This window comes from Taudactylus pleione, unplaced genomic scaffold (assembly GCF_031769625.1).
Source record: "Taudactylus pleione unplaced genomic scaffold, aTauple2 ptg000494l, whole genome shotgun sequence".
Classification (NCBI taxonomy): Eukaryota; Metazoa; Chordata; class Amphibia; order Anura; family Myobatrachidae; genus Taudactylus; species Taudactylus pleione.
The window spans coordinates 27014-43852 of NW_028284896.1; the positions used below are offsets into that span (position 1 = coordinate 27014).

General features: G+C 42.3%; 1 protein-coding gene across 1 annotated transcript in view; it reads left to right on the forward strand.

Moving 5' to 3' along the window:
- The window catches only part of LOC148502515 (uncharacterized), a 59449-nt gene that overhangs the window by 25989 nt on the left and 16621 nt on the right, over positions 1–16839 (forward strand). The window contains exons 26-39 of the mRNA XM_088449733.1: positions 612–717; positions 1605–1706; positions 3148–3173; positions 5500–5605; positions 6690–6709; positions 7289–7312; positions 9326–9428; positions 10202–10251; positions 10334–10442; positions 10659–10754; positions 11336–11349; positions 13051–13080; positions 14475–14580; positions 16053–16154. Coding sequence (XP_088305859.1) covers positions 612–717; positions 1605–1706; positions 3148–3173; positions 5500–5605; positions 6690–6709; positions 7289–7312; positions 9326–9428; positions 10202–10251; positions 10334–10442; positions 10659–10754; positions 11336–11349; positions 13051–13080; positions 14475–14580; positions 16053–16154 — 994 coding nt within the window. The remainder of the gene's footprint in view (positions 1–611; positions 718–1604; positions 1707–3147; positions 3174–5499; positions 5606–6689; positions 6710–7288; positions 7313–9325; positions 9429–10201; positions 10252–10333; positions 10443–10658; positions 10755–11335; positions 11350–13050; positions 13081–14474; positions 14581–16052; positions 16155–16839) is intronic.

Consider the following 16839-nt stretch of genomic DNA (forward strand, 5'->3'; position numbering starts at 1 on the left):
GGTTGCGCTGGGGCAAGCACAGTCTTTTGTTGAGGGGATTCCAAATATAAAATATCTAGTAGAATCAGATTTTTCACTGGGGCAATTTATTTTTTTATGGGTGCCTTTTCATTGTAAGTTTTACCACATCACATTTTTTTATAGCTGTATATTATGCATATTTTATATATATAAAAGTATAAGTATAAGATATATTTGACATCTACTCCAATATTGTCTATAAGGGTCTGATAACATCATAAAATAAATGCACAGATAGAATTGAAGGGCCCAGCATCCCCTGATGGGCACAAGTGGTACTGCAAGTTTTGACAATATTTTTCTCTGTATGGGGGATCCCAGTCACAAGCGTCCTACCAAAACATGCCAATCATATGGTCTTAGTGACAAACATTTGGTTGCTATTAATATGGTGGAATATGCAAAAGATTTTTAAAAAGACAACAGTTAATCAGAGTTATCTCTAAGCTCTGACAACTCAGACTGTGCTGGACATTTGCATTGTTTAGTATTGAAACGGCTGCAATTAGCATGGACGGCGTTCGATACACTATATTCCCACTCTGAATACTGGCACATTCCCTTATGATATTGTATTTTTGCACATACAGGAACCATGTAAAGATGTCGTATGTCATCCTACGGAATGTGAGAAGAAGGGAGAAGTCATGGTAGCCATCCCTTGGGCAGATCAGTGCTGTCCAAATTACATTTGCCGTAAGTACCGAACCTGCATCCACACCCGCTACACAGAGAACCATCAAATCCTTTGCATTCTGGGCAATAATTATTCATCAAAGCTTGGAGAGAGGTAACATTGTGAGAGATAACATACCAACCAATCAGCTACTGTCATTTTCAAACACAACCTGAAAAGTAGAATGTAAGTTAGAAGCTGATTGGTTGGTACTTCATCTCTCACAATTTTCTTTCTCTCCAAACTTTGATAAATACCCCCCTAAATCATGTAATTTTTTTTTCTGCTATATCATAAGTGAGAGATACTGTAGTCGATCATACAGAAGCTGTGGTAGAACTTGTTGGGTAATTGATTTAGGGCCTGATTCCGAGTTGGGAATAGAGAGAGATCTCTCCGAACTGATCATCTTGGTGACACCATGCTGCACTGCAGGTGGGGCAGATTTAAAATGTGCAGAGATTTAGATTTGGGAGGGAGGTGTCCAAACTGACATCTAAATTGTAGAGTAATAATAAAGCTGTGCAGTATTTGTGGGCTACATGTAAAAGCAGCCAGTATTTACCCTACATGCAAAGTTTTTTTTATGTATTTACACCCCTTACATTGCAACATGGTTTGTCCAGGTACACAGTAAAGTGCTCTGAATCAGGCCCTTAGTTCCATAATTGTTTTTGGCTATAAATTATTACGCAAATCTTGATTTAATTGGCCAGGCACTCAATCCGTTCAATTTGTTGCAGTGAACAGTATAATCTGCCTGGGGATTAGGTGGAGGATTTGATGCAACATGTGAGGAAGTTTGATTCAATAGCATACAACCCTCTGCAGTGTGTACCACCTTCCCAGGATGTGTTTATTATACCAGGGGTCCCGGGGTAATACAAAACCTTGTACTTATTTTCAGAGTGCCAGGTGACCTGTGATCCCATTCCCGAATGCGAAGATGGCAGCCCGCCATTAAAAATTGGAGACTCTGATACCAACTGCTGCCCAGAATATGAGTGTGGTAAGTAACCGAAAAAAGAGAACAGAGGTCACACAGGCAACAATAAAGACATCTACCTCTCTGACTGTCACCATAATTAGGGTGTACGATACACCCTAATGGATAACCGCGCAAGGGGGGAAAGGAGGCGACTTGCACCTCTTAAACATTTTTGAGAAGTGCCAGTTGCCATGGGACCAGAGCCGTTGGGGCAGGGATGTGCAGTAGGATTGGCAGAGGAGGCAGAGCCTCCCCTGTCATATTACCTCATATCATTCTCCCTGTCATGCTCCAGTTTTTTATGCACGTGTGCCTCCCCAGCCATTGACCTCACCGCATGTCACTGCGTTGGAGGTGCTGAAATTGGCGCACTGTTCTGTTGGAAGGAAGGGTGAAGGGTGGGTGCATGTTTGTCATCGTCTTGTGAAAAGCTCTCTTTACTCCGTTACTGACTGCAGACCGTGCAGAGCATGAGAGCAGGAGCAGAGTTACTACTGTGGTGAGAATCAGGATGTGGGACTGGTTGAACGTTGGTTACAGGTCTAGTGCTGTGGACATATCAGGCAATGAGTGGCTGGCAAAAAAAATTGCTCAGTCCTGTGACTTAAAGTACCAAACCCGATTACTACTAATGTTCTGGCGATTTCTAGAAAGCTTGGTAGATCAATTGTTTGCAAATTTCTTATACAGATAGTAGAATGGTGATCTACGGAAGTGGGAGTACAATGTTGTATATGGTATAAAAATACGCTTAGGTTTGTAAGGACAACTGAGTGACATATGAGGGCAATGAGTGGCATGTGGAAGGTCTGACTGGCATGAGGAGAGGTCAGAGTGACATGTGGGGTGGTCTGCATAATAGGTAAAGGAACTCCCCCAGAGTGATGAAAACGGGGCCTGCTGTGAGGCCACGCCCCCTTCCCCATGAGGCCACGCCCACATTTCATGAGCACGTGGTCCTTTAAACGCACTGGGTGACATCAACCCTAGTGATGCCTCTGCTGCATGGCATCACCTCAGAATCTGTGCCGGACCTGCCCAATTTGGTGCAATAGACAAAATTTAGGCTAATGAGGTGGGTGTAATGCCTGCTGGACGCCCCGCTGGGGCAATGGTGCCTTAAGCATTCAGCTATATAGCCTATACCCAGGGCCAGCTGTGCTCAGAATAGTGCAAGAAATGGAACAATTGTCCATTTCCTAAAATAGGTCAACAATCTAATAAACAGGAACAAAAACATCCCACAACATAGCTTCTAATATGTCTGAGCTAGCTGTATTGTCTACTATCCACCGCAGAATAAGAACATGTGACATTCACATCAGACATGGAGGTTGGGTTGAGGGAAAGTCAGGTAATCGTAATTAGTGACTATTATGATATAATAAATAACTATCCTTTGAGTGGATACTCTATGATTGTAACACATCGTACAATGACGTTTGTTTTTATTTATATACAGGTCCTCCACCAACACCACCTCCTCACGTAAGTGTATAGTAAATACAGTGTTTACTCTCACTGTGGCTAGATAGTATGACTGGTACATTTGAAATAGAAACATTTTAATAAAATTAATTTAAACATTGTTGAGAAATGTTTTTAGGAAAAAAAAATCTGTCTTGCTTTGTTTTAATTATAAGTAGTGGTTTTATTTTATCCGACACTCCTCATCTGTATATTAGAGATGTGCGATTCGGTTTTCCTGAAAACCGTACAAACCCGAACTTAGGGGTTCCGAGCCAAATTGATTTGCGGTTTGGAATCACTTTGGTGTCCTGGCTCGGGTCGGCTGTAAGTTCGGAACTCAGATATAAAAACTGAACTTGGGTTTTGGATTGCATGTAATCAGGTCCAAAGTACATGATTTTAGCTGTTTTTATGATGAATTAGAACCGAAACCAAGACACAGGGATCTGCGCACATCTCTACTGTCGAATTGAGTCACAGTTGCTGCTATCCATAGAGACCACTGAGATTCTTGCTAAATCTAAATACCCACAGGGATTAAAAATAAAATAAAAGACTAACACAACACAAACAAAGCAGAGCACATAACAATACAATACACATAATAAGACGAATGTTTTTTTTTTTCTTAGGCAATTATTTGCTGAGTTGAATTATATTTTATTTTATACAGCATATCCAGTGGAAAACGCAGGATTTCTAAAGGGGGGTTTCCAAATGTTTGATTTTAATAGTGTGGCCAGTCCATGTAGAGGGCATAATCAGCACTTATCCAGCTTTAATATGCATCGTACAAAGTGTTTTGAACTTTTAAGTGTCATAATTCCAGCATATACAGGATCAGTGATCACAGCCATTATATGCGGCAGTAGGGCCATCCTGCCCAGTGGCAAACGCAGGATTTTGAAAGGGGGGTTTCCAAATTCTTGGTTACCGAAAAACATCTAGCCCCAGTAGTGGTCCCCTTATGCAGTGCCCCCAATAGTGCCCCTTATGCGGGGCCCCACAGTAGTGCCCATTATACAGTGCACCTTGTAGTGCCCCATATACAGTGCCCCCCTATGTAGTGCCCGCAGTATTGGTTCCCCTATACAGTGTCCTCAGGAGTGCCCCTTATACAGTGCCCCAGTAGTGGTCCCCCAGTGCAGTGCTCCCCTATGTAGTGCCCGCAGTAGTGGTCCCCCCTATGCAGTGCCCCCAGTAGTGCCCGCAGTAGTGCCCCTTCTAAAATGCTCCCTGTAGTAGTCCCTAATACTGACACTTTTATATTAAATTGCTCTACAGTGTACATACTCCTACAGGTCCTGATCTGAATCTCCTGCCATGCTTTTCTCGCTCCCCCCCTTAGCCTACACAAATACACACACCCTGACACATACATGTAGACACACACTGACACCTATACACACTGACACTCTCATAAACACAGACACATACACTGAAACAGACACACGCCACAGCGCAGCCAGCGCTTACCTAAACACATGAATGCAGACTTCCCAGCACCTCTACCTACCCACGGCTCCGTGACCCGACAGTGCTGGCAGCAGTGGAATACACTGTGTCACCCGGCGGCAAGTGCGCTCATCCTCGGTCTCATATGCCGGTCACATTTGTGCCCCTATGAGAACTGACTGGGAGGGGCTTGCGCGCTGAGCTCCCCCTACAGCCAGCCCAGGCAGTTTGGGACTCTTGAAAAAAAAAAAAAAGTAAAATTGCTCGGGCCAGTGGCGAATGGAGCAACCTGCAGGGGGGGCTTCTAGGTACTGGAAATCCCCCCTGCGTGCGCGTGTGCTGCCTGAGCTGAATGTTTTTGCTTCAGATGTGGGCACCATTCCAGAGCATTGGAGCAAGTCCGGGAGTCTGGGGGAGCAGCAGAAGAACTTAGCACTGCCCTGGACATACAGTATATGTACATATTGGGCTTGTTATGTACTGGATAGTGTATTATTATTTGGTATTAATAGTTAACCCTATTGATGGTCTATAGCAGTGCACCCCTAACAGTGCACGTTTTCTACATCTCCTAGTTGATGCCCAGGTGTATTTATTACTGCCTGACACATGTTAAAAGATCCACAGGTGGTGCTAATCATTTCATTTGTGATACTGAGAAGAACATATAGCACTAGTAATATTCTATTATATTACTATTTATATTGTGTTCATGGTGTGGGCTGGGGAGGGGGGTTTCCAGGCAACCGGAACCCCCCCTCCCCCTGCATCTGACTATGATATTAACAATGATTTTAAGTATTCCTTAATGTGGTATGATTATAATAATAATAATAGGATCTTGTTTATAAATTCTAAACTGGAAACCTGCCTCAATATTTTACAACAGGGATGTGAATATGCCACTTGCAATTATCCAGAATGTTATGATGGTTTTGCACAAGTAATACTCCCAGAAGGTGGTACTGACCCATGCTGTGATAACGTTGTTTGCGGTAAGTCCAGACATTTATTATTCTACACAGTTTTACTGCTAGTAATGCTTTACAGTAACTATGGTGGAAAAAGCTAGGTGAGTGAGGACACATCACAGTCACTGGCAATCTAAGCAAACATGCGTGTGCACAATAGTCCAAACGTGTGAAAGGCACATGTCATTAGCTACCAGTCACACGTGTGCTGTGCAACCGGATAAGGACACACGTGTGCTGTGCAACCATATAAAGACACACGTGTGCTGTGCAACCATATAAAGACACATGTGTGCTGTGCAACCATATAAAGACACACGTGTGCTGTGCAACCATATAAAGACACACGTGTGCTGTGCAACCATATAAAGACTGGCCCACAGAGGAGGAGACACTGTTGAGAGTAAAAATAAGAGAGAGAGAGAGAGCGCACGCTATATAGACCATACTTACCAACTATCCCTGACTGTCAGGGAGACTCTCTGAAATAGTAGCCATCTCCCTGATTCCCGGAAGAGTCTAGCAATCTCCCTGATTGCAACTTTCTCCTATTATGTATACTTGGGAAAAAAAATAAAAAATCAGAGATACTTGTATACATTCAAATGGTATAATCAGTGCAATTTCCCTGCATTGGTTATAAGGCACAATGATCCCTATGGCTACATATATTTTCATATAAGGTTTCTCTTGGACACTTACATGGAAGCCCTTGTAAATACATGAGCAAGCCCTGAAAGTGTCAGATTGTTTTCATTAACAAATAGATCTTACTATATATACTTTGGGGTTCATTTACATTTGGATGTAAGTCAGTGTTATAACACGCCCCTCAGGTGTAGCGGTACACGCCCACTTTACCACCGCGCTGATAGGTGCTGCTTTCACAATCTCCCTGAAATGTGATATTTATAGACAGAGACCCAGATGAAACCAGAGACAACAGCTAGTTTATCCTATAAGAGACGGCTGCAGACCTTATAAGACACATTTGTATATTATTAATGCTCTAGCTGTTCTATGATACTGCAGAAATATATTAAAGTGTTGCTAATATTTAAAGTTACAATTTTTTTGTTCTGATTTGAAATTATTATTTTTTTTCCAGAGCCAATCATCACTCCCACTGTAAGTTCATATCATAGGTCATACACTTACAGTATATAATAATAATAAATATGTACTGTGCCCCCCTTCTGCTTCTACTGGTGTTCTCTCGTTCTCTCTCTCTCTCTCTCTCTCTCCCTCCCCTCTCTCTCTCTCTCTCTCTCTCTCTCTCTCTCCCCCCTCTCTCTCTCTCCCCTCTCTCTCTCTCTCCCCTCTCTCTCTCTCTCTCTCTCTCTCTCTCTCTCTCTCTCTCTCTTATTTGTCCATCTGTTTATATTTATCTGTCCATCTTTGCCTTTCTTCAGTATTTGAATTATTATTCAATTGTAACTTTTTCTTAATTCAATTAACAATTTATGTTTCCAATATTCCTGACATACAATAAGGAGGGTTATAATTCCCAATAAGGGGTGTGCAACAACCCTAATGTACCATCCTGTAATATGTATACACCTTCCTGCGATGTTGTATCCATATTCCTTTGTGCTTTATATACTAATAAAATGTCAGCTATCAAACTAGTGTTGTTGGAAAAAATAAATCTATTGTATATAAGTATGTGAGCTTATTTTTAATTTTCCAAATTTTGTCTTTTTGAAGCCTCCTCCCACCATCCCTCCAACGGTACGTTCCTTTCTATCTAACATTACTACATGTATTCCAGTACATAATGACTATTTACATACAATTCTATCATACAGTCTGCGACTGGGGGACATAGAAACATAGGGGTCTATTCATGTAGACCAGGAAGTGGCTACTGGAAAAATATCACAATATATTGCATCATATCGATGCGATATATAGTGATCTTTAGTAGCCATTCATGTACACTTACCTCTCCGACGTCTTCATGGGTTGTCCAGACCCACCGCGATCCCTGGACGCAGTGAGAATACAGACATTTTAGGAGCCCGAAATGCCTGCTCCTCACTACGCAAGAGCTGGCATCTCAGGTCAGAGCTGCTGCAAAGGAAACTGGGCAAAAGGGGGGCGGAGCCAGTGCCGGGTGGCGGGCAGACAGCAGGGAAGTATGTACCTTCCCTGCTCTGTCCGGCTTGCGGTACAGATAACCGATGGCGAATCTGTACACAACAGAGGAACAGAAAGCTGAGCTTTCCATTCCTTTATGAATTGCACTCGCCATACAAAAGTATGGTGATGCGATTCATACACCAAGCAGGGGTACCGCCGGAGAAGGAAGGATCTTCTCCACGGTAACCCTCTGTAAGAAAAGACCCCTTAAACATAAGTTCTGCTGAAATAAATTATTGTGAAGTAAATTAAAGTGCACCATTTTGAATATTCCCGGCGGAGGAAGCCATTTTGAATGCTCAACCACTACACATTTGACTAGAAAACAGTGGCACAAGTATATCATCATCACACAAAATACAAATCTCATAGAAGAGAAAGAGAACAAGTACAGTCTAGGGGGAGACGTATCAAGCATTGGAGAAAGATAAAGTACCAACCAATCAGCTTCTGTCATGTTACAGAATTGTTTGAAAAATTGCAGTTAGGAGCTGATTGGTTGGCACTTTATGTCTCTCCAATTTATCTCCCTTCATGGGTTGATCCCTCTCCCCCTAGGTGGACTAGGGAAGTGCAGATGTGATGCTGAGGTTAGAGAGGGCCCAGCTTATAAGAGTCTAGGGTTAATGGTTCATACACAATACAGCTGACTCTACTGTTCCATTAGATCACCCAGCTCTGTCATATTCTTTTCATCGAGACTTGGATAGAATGTAATTAGATTTAGAATAGAATAGTATCATGGCCTATTAATGATTTGCAGTAGTACCTCCTCCTAGCCTGTAGATGTCTCTGTGACTATTGTTGTCTTCTCTCAAATGGAAATAGTTGCATACATTTATAAAATAGTTTTGAGTATACATAAAAAGGGGGACACAGATTATGAAATTACACAAATTGTGATAAATCTAGAGGACGTATTCACATAAATACAAATGTGACCTCATACACCTAGCGTTCATACTGCACAAGATGCCCAGCGTGACTAAGCCCCTAAAGAGTAGCGTCCTGTGCTTTAAATTTTGCATCTCATTCGCATCGTAGACACCATAATACCCCACTCACAGTATATCTGAGACTCTTGGCTGCGACTTTAACAGCACATGAATTAGTTATAAACACCTACAAAGTCACGCCAATGGGGCTTGGCATGAGAAAAAGCCGCTGCCGATGCATGGTGGCATTTCTACACAGAATCAGACTCATTGGCAAGCAGATGTACAAATGTCGCACAGCAAATTGATCAGTTTAATCTACCTAAGTAGTTTTGTCGTTTCCAGTTGTTTTATTTATGCTGATAACACGCACATTTTGAGGGAAAGAGATGCTGGGCACAGTTGCGTTGACCGGGAACTGGCTGTTTGGCGCGACTGAAGCCACAGTGTATGAGGATACATCTGTACTTCTCCTGTGTTTTGGAAGTGTAGTACTGCTCACTGCCTCTAGGGGCGTATTTGCAATGTGCCATATTAGCACAATTCTTAATTCTCACTGAAGATATGATATTGTTACAAAATAAAAGTAACAGGTGTATAAAATATTTATTTACGGTAGTATTTATCATGTTGTTTATATATCTGTTTGCTTTTCTTTACCTGAAAGCCTTGTAACCCATACGAGTGCTCCAAACCAGATTGTGATGACGATGAACGAGTGTTAGTGAAATCGAACCCAGAAGACCCGTGCTGTGCCCTCTATGAATGCAGTAAGTTAAGTTCTATGTTCTCTCAATGTACTTATTCACTATACAGTGTGGTATTCATTACATAGGCTACGCATGGCAGACCAGTTTATTGCAGCGAAAAGTAGTTTCATGTCAATTACATTTTTAATTCATTTATTTTCTTTTTATTTAATTTTGCCTGCACCAGTCGCCTATATTACTAACTAAAAATACTGGAAAATATGGTATCGGACAATAGATCGGGACCATGTCACTGATTATCAGTGTTGTGAGTACATGGGTCCCGAAGGTTTCCACCTGGACAGAAGTGCTGAGAATTTCAATGGGAGCTCCTGGAATACATCATGGGGTGGTTAGGCAGACGCGGTCCCAGTAGCGCTGACACAGGTCACCATGTTCAGACACAGAGCTCGCATCTGAATAGAGCTGGTGCAAGTTTTGATGCACCCAGACTAGGCTGGAGAGAGAATCTGCTGCCACTGGCAAGTAAGAAATGTTACGGGGGGAGCAAACTAATTACCCAATCCCTCCAAAAACCCCAGACCTTGGTAATAAGTAGCCTCTCCCCTATGCTGCCCACATCTCTCCTGCCTCTTGCCTTCCTGTGTCTCTCCAGCCTCATAGTTAAACATCTGTTATTTCAGGTATAGTGTTTGCCATTGCAATATATAGGATTTGAGATGTAGTAACGTGAAGTGGCCTTGCTGCTTCCCATGATACATATGGCTGTAATGATTCTGACTCTTAGGTAAAATCCACAAAGAGGGCAATTACTATTCTGCTTTCTTTTGCAGTATTTAACGAACCCCCCACAACACCCAGCCCTGAAATAACGACTCGAGGCGTAAGTAACCATCACAGCTTCCTATTGAATCATACAAAGACGGCTTTGCTGATTGGTTACCAGATCTGTCCTATCTTTACAGAAATCCTGCTATGACGTTGAGTGTAGCGAGAAACCTGTCTGCACCAGGGAAGGATCCTCGCTGCAGTTGGACAGCTGGGAGAACGAATGCTGCGCTATATACAAATGCCGTGAGTTCTTTATTACTTGGGTACACTTGCGGTTTGTGTGATCCGAGCCATCATCTCTACTGATCATCACTTAATCATTTTTTTTTACATTTCCATGTGTTGAATGGGAGAATATAACATAGAATCAAGAGCTAGACAGCTCCAGATATTGGTCTTAGCATTCATTCTACATAATGATGTATGCCGATACAATTGTAAATTCCATTTTCCTTACAGGGTGCAAGATGTGCGATTCCATTCCATATTGTGATGGCCGTGAGCCGATAACGTACTTTGATGCAGAGTCACAATGTTGCCCAATATATGAGTGCCGTAAGTAACTATCTGAATATATAAGAAATGCTTAAGGCTGCTATTGTGCACCGCGCTGGCGTCCCCCAGTGTCTGAGTAGAACTGAGTGGGCTATGAGTAGAACTGAGTCCCAGCTCGGGTCTTTCTGTCAGTACGGAACTCAGATTTAGAAACCGAGTCTCGGGCTTTGGATTGCAAGTAAGCAGGTCCAAGCTTCCAAAGTACACGAATTTAGCAATTTTTATCAATTTTAAAGAAATCCAAAACCTAAACCGGATGCAAAGTGCAAACCAAAACATTTGAGGGAGCTTTTGCAAAAACTAAAACAAGGAAAAGCGTGAACATCTCTAGTTTCACCCCTGGAGTCTGCCACTTGTTCCCGTCATAAACCAGATCTTATAGCAGCTGGCACCTAAGCATCGAGCATGTAGCGCAGCCGTGCGTGACCGAAAAAGGGTGTGGCCTATTTTTCATACACTAGCCCCCATTTTGAGGGCGTGCCCATACAACACTGCCCCTTTATTGCAGTTGTTAACTGTATCAAATGATAGAAATCTGCCAATAATTTACTAACATTTACTTTATTTGTATTTTTTTACAGCTGCTCCTCCAATGGTAAGTTAATATTCTATAACTATTTTATGCAACTAATTATGAACATTTTAAAGTGCACCCAGACCTACACATAGCAAGTCTACACTTTTGTGTACTGAAGCAACATTCAGCCTATATTGGTCCACAAGGTGCTAGTTCCTTCTTGCTGAATTGATAGGGTACTTTCTCATGACTATTGTGAGGTGTGCAACAATAACATTATAAGTATATAAGTAACATTACTGTAGGTGATTATTAGTTCTCTCAATAATTAGCATTGAGTAGTTTAACCTATTCTTGCTAGTATATTATTCTGTGGTCTTGAGTGTGTTAGGGGGAAATTTATCAAGACTTGGATAGAGTTAAAGTGGTGAAGTTGCCGAAACCAGCCAATCAGCTTCTAAAGCTGGGAACACACTGGAGTGACCACCAATCATGCCATTGTCCAGGGCGGTTTGCCTCCACCCAGGACATCGCATGATTGCCGGAACACATTACCAGATTTAATGAACAACGGAACGATCACACATTCTGTCCTCCATTAATATTCACGGCACCACATGCGATATCGTGTGATTGGCCGTGCAGAACAGTCAATCACATGATATCACATGTGACCGTGGGAGCGGGAAAATGGGGCATACACACTGCAGGAAATGCCCGATTTGTCATTCTGATTTGGCCAGACATGCCAAACCGGACAGATATCGCACCAGTATGTACCCAGCTAACTGTCATGTATCTAGCACAGAAATGACTGTTAGAAGCTGATTGGTTTCCATGGACAACTCCTTCACTTTATCTCCCTCCAAGACATGATACATCTCCCCTATAGTCTGTGGAGAGCCGTTAGTCGGAGGTCAGATTTATTCATAGACACTAGTACACCATGTACTTACTCATTCCAAGAGAGTCCTACACTTTGGGGGCTTTCCTGGACTCTGTGGACCAATCTCATGCATGTTGCCTATTTGAGTAGTGGGGGGGGGGGTCTGGCGGTTTGAATGACTTCAGTCCCATTGAAGTGTAGATTTGAACAGCGCAGTAGTGTGGTCAGGGCGACAATAATGCAAGTCTAGCCCCCCATTCCTTCTCCTCCCTCCAGCACCTCAGAGTGTTTTTCTTTAATGTTGGCAAGTACGGAATATCACTAATGTAATGTATGTTAGTGCTCTATCACCACTTCACCCCAGCTTTGTAATGGTAATAAACACTGATTAAACATCTCCATTGCAAGACCTGATAGTAGTTTTATTTGTGGGTGAGAGTAACACTTTGGCACAAGATTCATGTGTCGGTCAAAGCGTATTCTCATTTGAGCAGGACAGGGGCCCTCACAATACAATAGACTGACACCTCCAGGCCTCTCAGCATCCGTACCAAAGGCGACAGCATTTCCTGCCACTGGTACGGAAACTTTACCAGCCCCTGCTGCTATCCTGGCACACTCCCTGACCCCCCTTCTGACCTCTGTTTCCCCCTTTTATCCTTCATCCACTAGGGGACAGTGCAGCTACGACACTGGGTATTTCTCTGTCTTGTTGTATTACGTATGGGAAAGTTTTGGGGGCATATGTAAATTAATTAAACTTATTTAAATACCACTCTCTGAAGATCTAGCTCCTTGGGTCATATTACATGTTTACTGTATAGACCTTGTGGGCACTTCCTATATTTGATTTTGCATATTCTGATAGACTATTGTATTCTGTTCATTTTCAGGTCCCCACGACCACTGCAGCACCTCCTCCAGTAAGTTCTAAAGCCCTACACACAACCAGGTTTAGAATAGACCAGTGGTTCCCAAACTTTTTCGAATCACGGCGCTCTATAGTATCAGCATTGTTTTCACGGCACTCCAAAGCCAAAAGTTTTTTATTGAGACATTCAGAGTTTTTTTATTTAGTATAGTAGTAATAAGTGAAATAAATTGTGCTTACCTGTCATCCTTAGGGTCTGTTATGTGGTGGAGGGCAGGTTAGCGCTTCTGTTTGTCCACATATTTACATTACATTGACCATAAATAATTTGTTTTGGTGCTGAGCCCACCAACCTGAGGCACCCCTACACGTGTCCCGAGGCACCTCAGGGTGCCACAGCGCACAGTTTGGGAACCACTGGATTAGAGGGAGAGTTGTAAATTACAAAGTATCTGAATATATACAGTAGTAAAATGTAAATTTTTTAAAGCCAATTTTTTATTTCTTCACAAATAGTACAGTACAGTAGTTAGTTACAGGGTTGGCTCATTTTGTATAATTGCACGCATAGAAAATAATTGTTACTCTGCAGATTGTAGTGAATAGAGGCTAGACCCCTGTATAGGATCAACAAAATGGTCAGAAAGCAGAGAGCTACTAACACAAACTCAAAGTACACGCTGAACTACTCGTAGTCTTAAATAGTCTATGAGTTGTAGAAAAAAAGTGTCTTTGTATAGAGTCTTATTAGGTCTAAAAAGAAAAAATATACATGACAATAAAATTAGCCGCTACGTTTTGGGGGCAGTTGGTGATGGTATACAGCAGGTTGCGCTGGGGCAAGTGTAGTATTTTGTTGAGGGGATTCCAAATATAAAATATCTAGTAGAATCAGATTTTTTTCACTGGGGCAATTTTTTTTTTGTGGGTGCTTTTTCACCGTAAGTTTTTTCCAAGTACCACATCACTTTTTTTTATACCTGTATATTATGCATATATTATATATATATAAAAGTATAAGTATAAGGTTTATTTGACATCTACTCCAATATTGTCTATAAACGTGAAATAGCATCATAAAATAGATGCACAGATAGAATTGAAGGGCCCAGCATCCCCTGATGGGCACAAGTGGTACTGCAGGTTTGGACAATATTTCTCTCTGTATGGGGGATTCCAGGCACCAGCGTCCTATCAAAACATGCCAATCATATGGTCTTAGTGACAAACATTTGGTTGCTATTAATATGGTGGAATATGCAAAAGATGAAAAAGACAACAGTTAATCAGAGTTATCTCTAAGCTCTGACAAATCAGACTGTGCTGGACATTTGCATTGTTTAGTATTGAAATGGCTGCAATTAGCATGGACGGCGTTCGATACACTATATTCCCACTCTGAATACTGGCACATTCCCTTATGATATTGTATTTTTGCGCATACAGGAACCATGTAAAGATGTGGTATGTCATCCTACGGATTGTGAGAAGAAGGGAGAAGTCATGGTAGCCATCCCTTGGGCAGATCAGTGCTGTCCAAATTACATTTGCCGTAAGTACCGAACCTGCATCCACACCCGCTACACAGAGAACTATCAAATCCTTTGCATTCTGGGCAATAATTGTTCATCAAAGCTTGGAGAGAGGTAACATTGTGAGAGATAACATACCAACCAATCAGCTACTGTCATTTTCAAACACAGCCTGTAAAGTAGAATGTAAGTTAGAAGCTGATTGGTTGGTACTTCATCTCTCACAATTTTATTTCTCTCCAATACCCCCCTCCCCCCACATCATGTGATTTCTGCTATATACAATAAGTGAGAGATAATTGATTATACAGAAGCTGTGGTAGAACTTGTTGGGTAATTCAAAAACACACACAAAAAATCAGGCGCTCCAGAAATAACTGAAAATTGCAAATCTAAAAGCAGCTCACCACTGTGGGGTAGGCAAACCCCCAGAAAAAACGAACAAAGACTGTTTAAGGAGGTGTGGGAGCGCTAATAGATTTATAGCTGCAGCACATGAAGTGTAGAGATATCAATGTAAATATACACATTTATTAACTCGATAGCATAAATCAATAATTATTAAAAAACAATATACATGCAATTGTTGGAAGATGTACCTTGTAAATCGGCAGATAAATCAACACATAAATAAAGATAAAAAGGACGATGAAGAGAATGATCTAGATGAGAATAGTCTTAAATAGTCTCTGAGTCGTAGAAAAAAATTGTGTCTTTGTGTAGAGTCTTATTAGGTCTAAAAAGAAAAAATATACATGAAATTAAAAATAGAAAATGAAAAAAATATACAATATACTGGATGATAAATCGATCCTCAAAGAGTCTTGATGATAGTGTAAAAAATGTAAATGTCACAACTTTAGTACAAAAAATATATAGTTCGATGGTGCTGGCTTACCCGCTGAATCCACGAGGTAGCCTTGGTGCCCAGTGGCAGAGTAATCACAAAGGGTATGTCCACTTGCGAATCCCGTCCGGGAAAGAGTGGTGTAGGTGGACAAGCAGGGCGGCTCCAAATAGTAGCGGCAGTGTAGCTCTGAAAGTGGAGCGACTGCAATGAAAGCCCGCTGCCTCTGCCCGCTGCCTCTGCACGCTGCCTCTACCCGCTGCCTCTGACTAAGCAGCGTCAGACTAATGCCGCCCCCCCCCATAAATCATATGATTTTTGTTCTGCTATATACAAAAAGTGAGAGATAATCGAGCATACAGAAGCTGCGGTAGAACTTGTTGGGTAATTGATTTAGTTCCATAATTGTTTTTGGGTATAAATTATAATGCAAATCTTCATTTAATTGGCCAGGCACTCAGTCCGTTCAATTTGTTGCAGTGAACAGTATAATCTGCATGAGGAATAGGTGGAAGATTTGATGCATTTATGTGAGGAAGTTTGATTCAATAGCATACAGCCCTCTGCAGTGTGTACCACCTTCCCAGGATGTGTTTATTATACCAGGGGTCCCGGGGTAATACAAAACCTTGTACTTATTTTCAGAGTGCCAGGTGACCTGTGATCCCATTCCTGAATGCGAAGATGGCAGCCCGCCATTGAAAATTGGAGATTCTGATACTAATTGCTGCCCAGAATATGAGTGTGGTAAGTAACCGAAATAAGAGAACAGAGGTCACACAGGCAACAATGAAGACAACTGTCTCTACGACTGTCACTAGAATTGGGATACATTCAATATCCCGACAGTCGGGATGCCGACTCTTAGATTACTGGCACTGGAATCACGGCGGCTGTCAGAATCCTGATGGTTAGGGGGAGGATTAGGAGTTACGGTTAGGCATTTAGGCTAAACAGTTAGGTTTAGGCCCGGGGAGGGAGGGTTAGGGTTAGGGGTAGAGAGGGGGAGACAGGTGTCGGTATCCTAACCCTGTTGGGATGCCGGTGTCGGGATTTTGACTGGCAGAATTCTGAGTTCTGGTATCGCGAGCGCCGGAATCCTGTAACCATCCCCTATACTTAAGGTGTCCCATGGGTGATGGAAGGTGACTCGCCCTGTCAAACATTTTTAAGAGGAGCTAGTTGCCGAGGGACGAGACCCATTGGGGGTACTGAAATTGGCACACTGTTCTGTTGGAAGGAATGGAGGAGGGTGGGTGCATGTTTGTCACTGTATGGCATGTGGAAGGTCTGAGTGGCATGAGGATGAAAACGGGGGCCTGTCGCGAGGCCATGCCCCCTTCCCCTTGAGGCCACGCCCTCATTTCATGAGCACGTGGTCCTTTAAGCGCACTGGGTGACACCAACCCTAGTGATGCCTCTGCTGCATGGC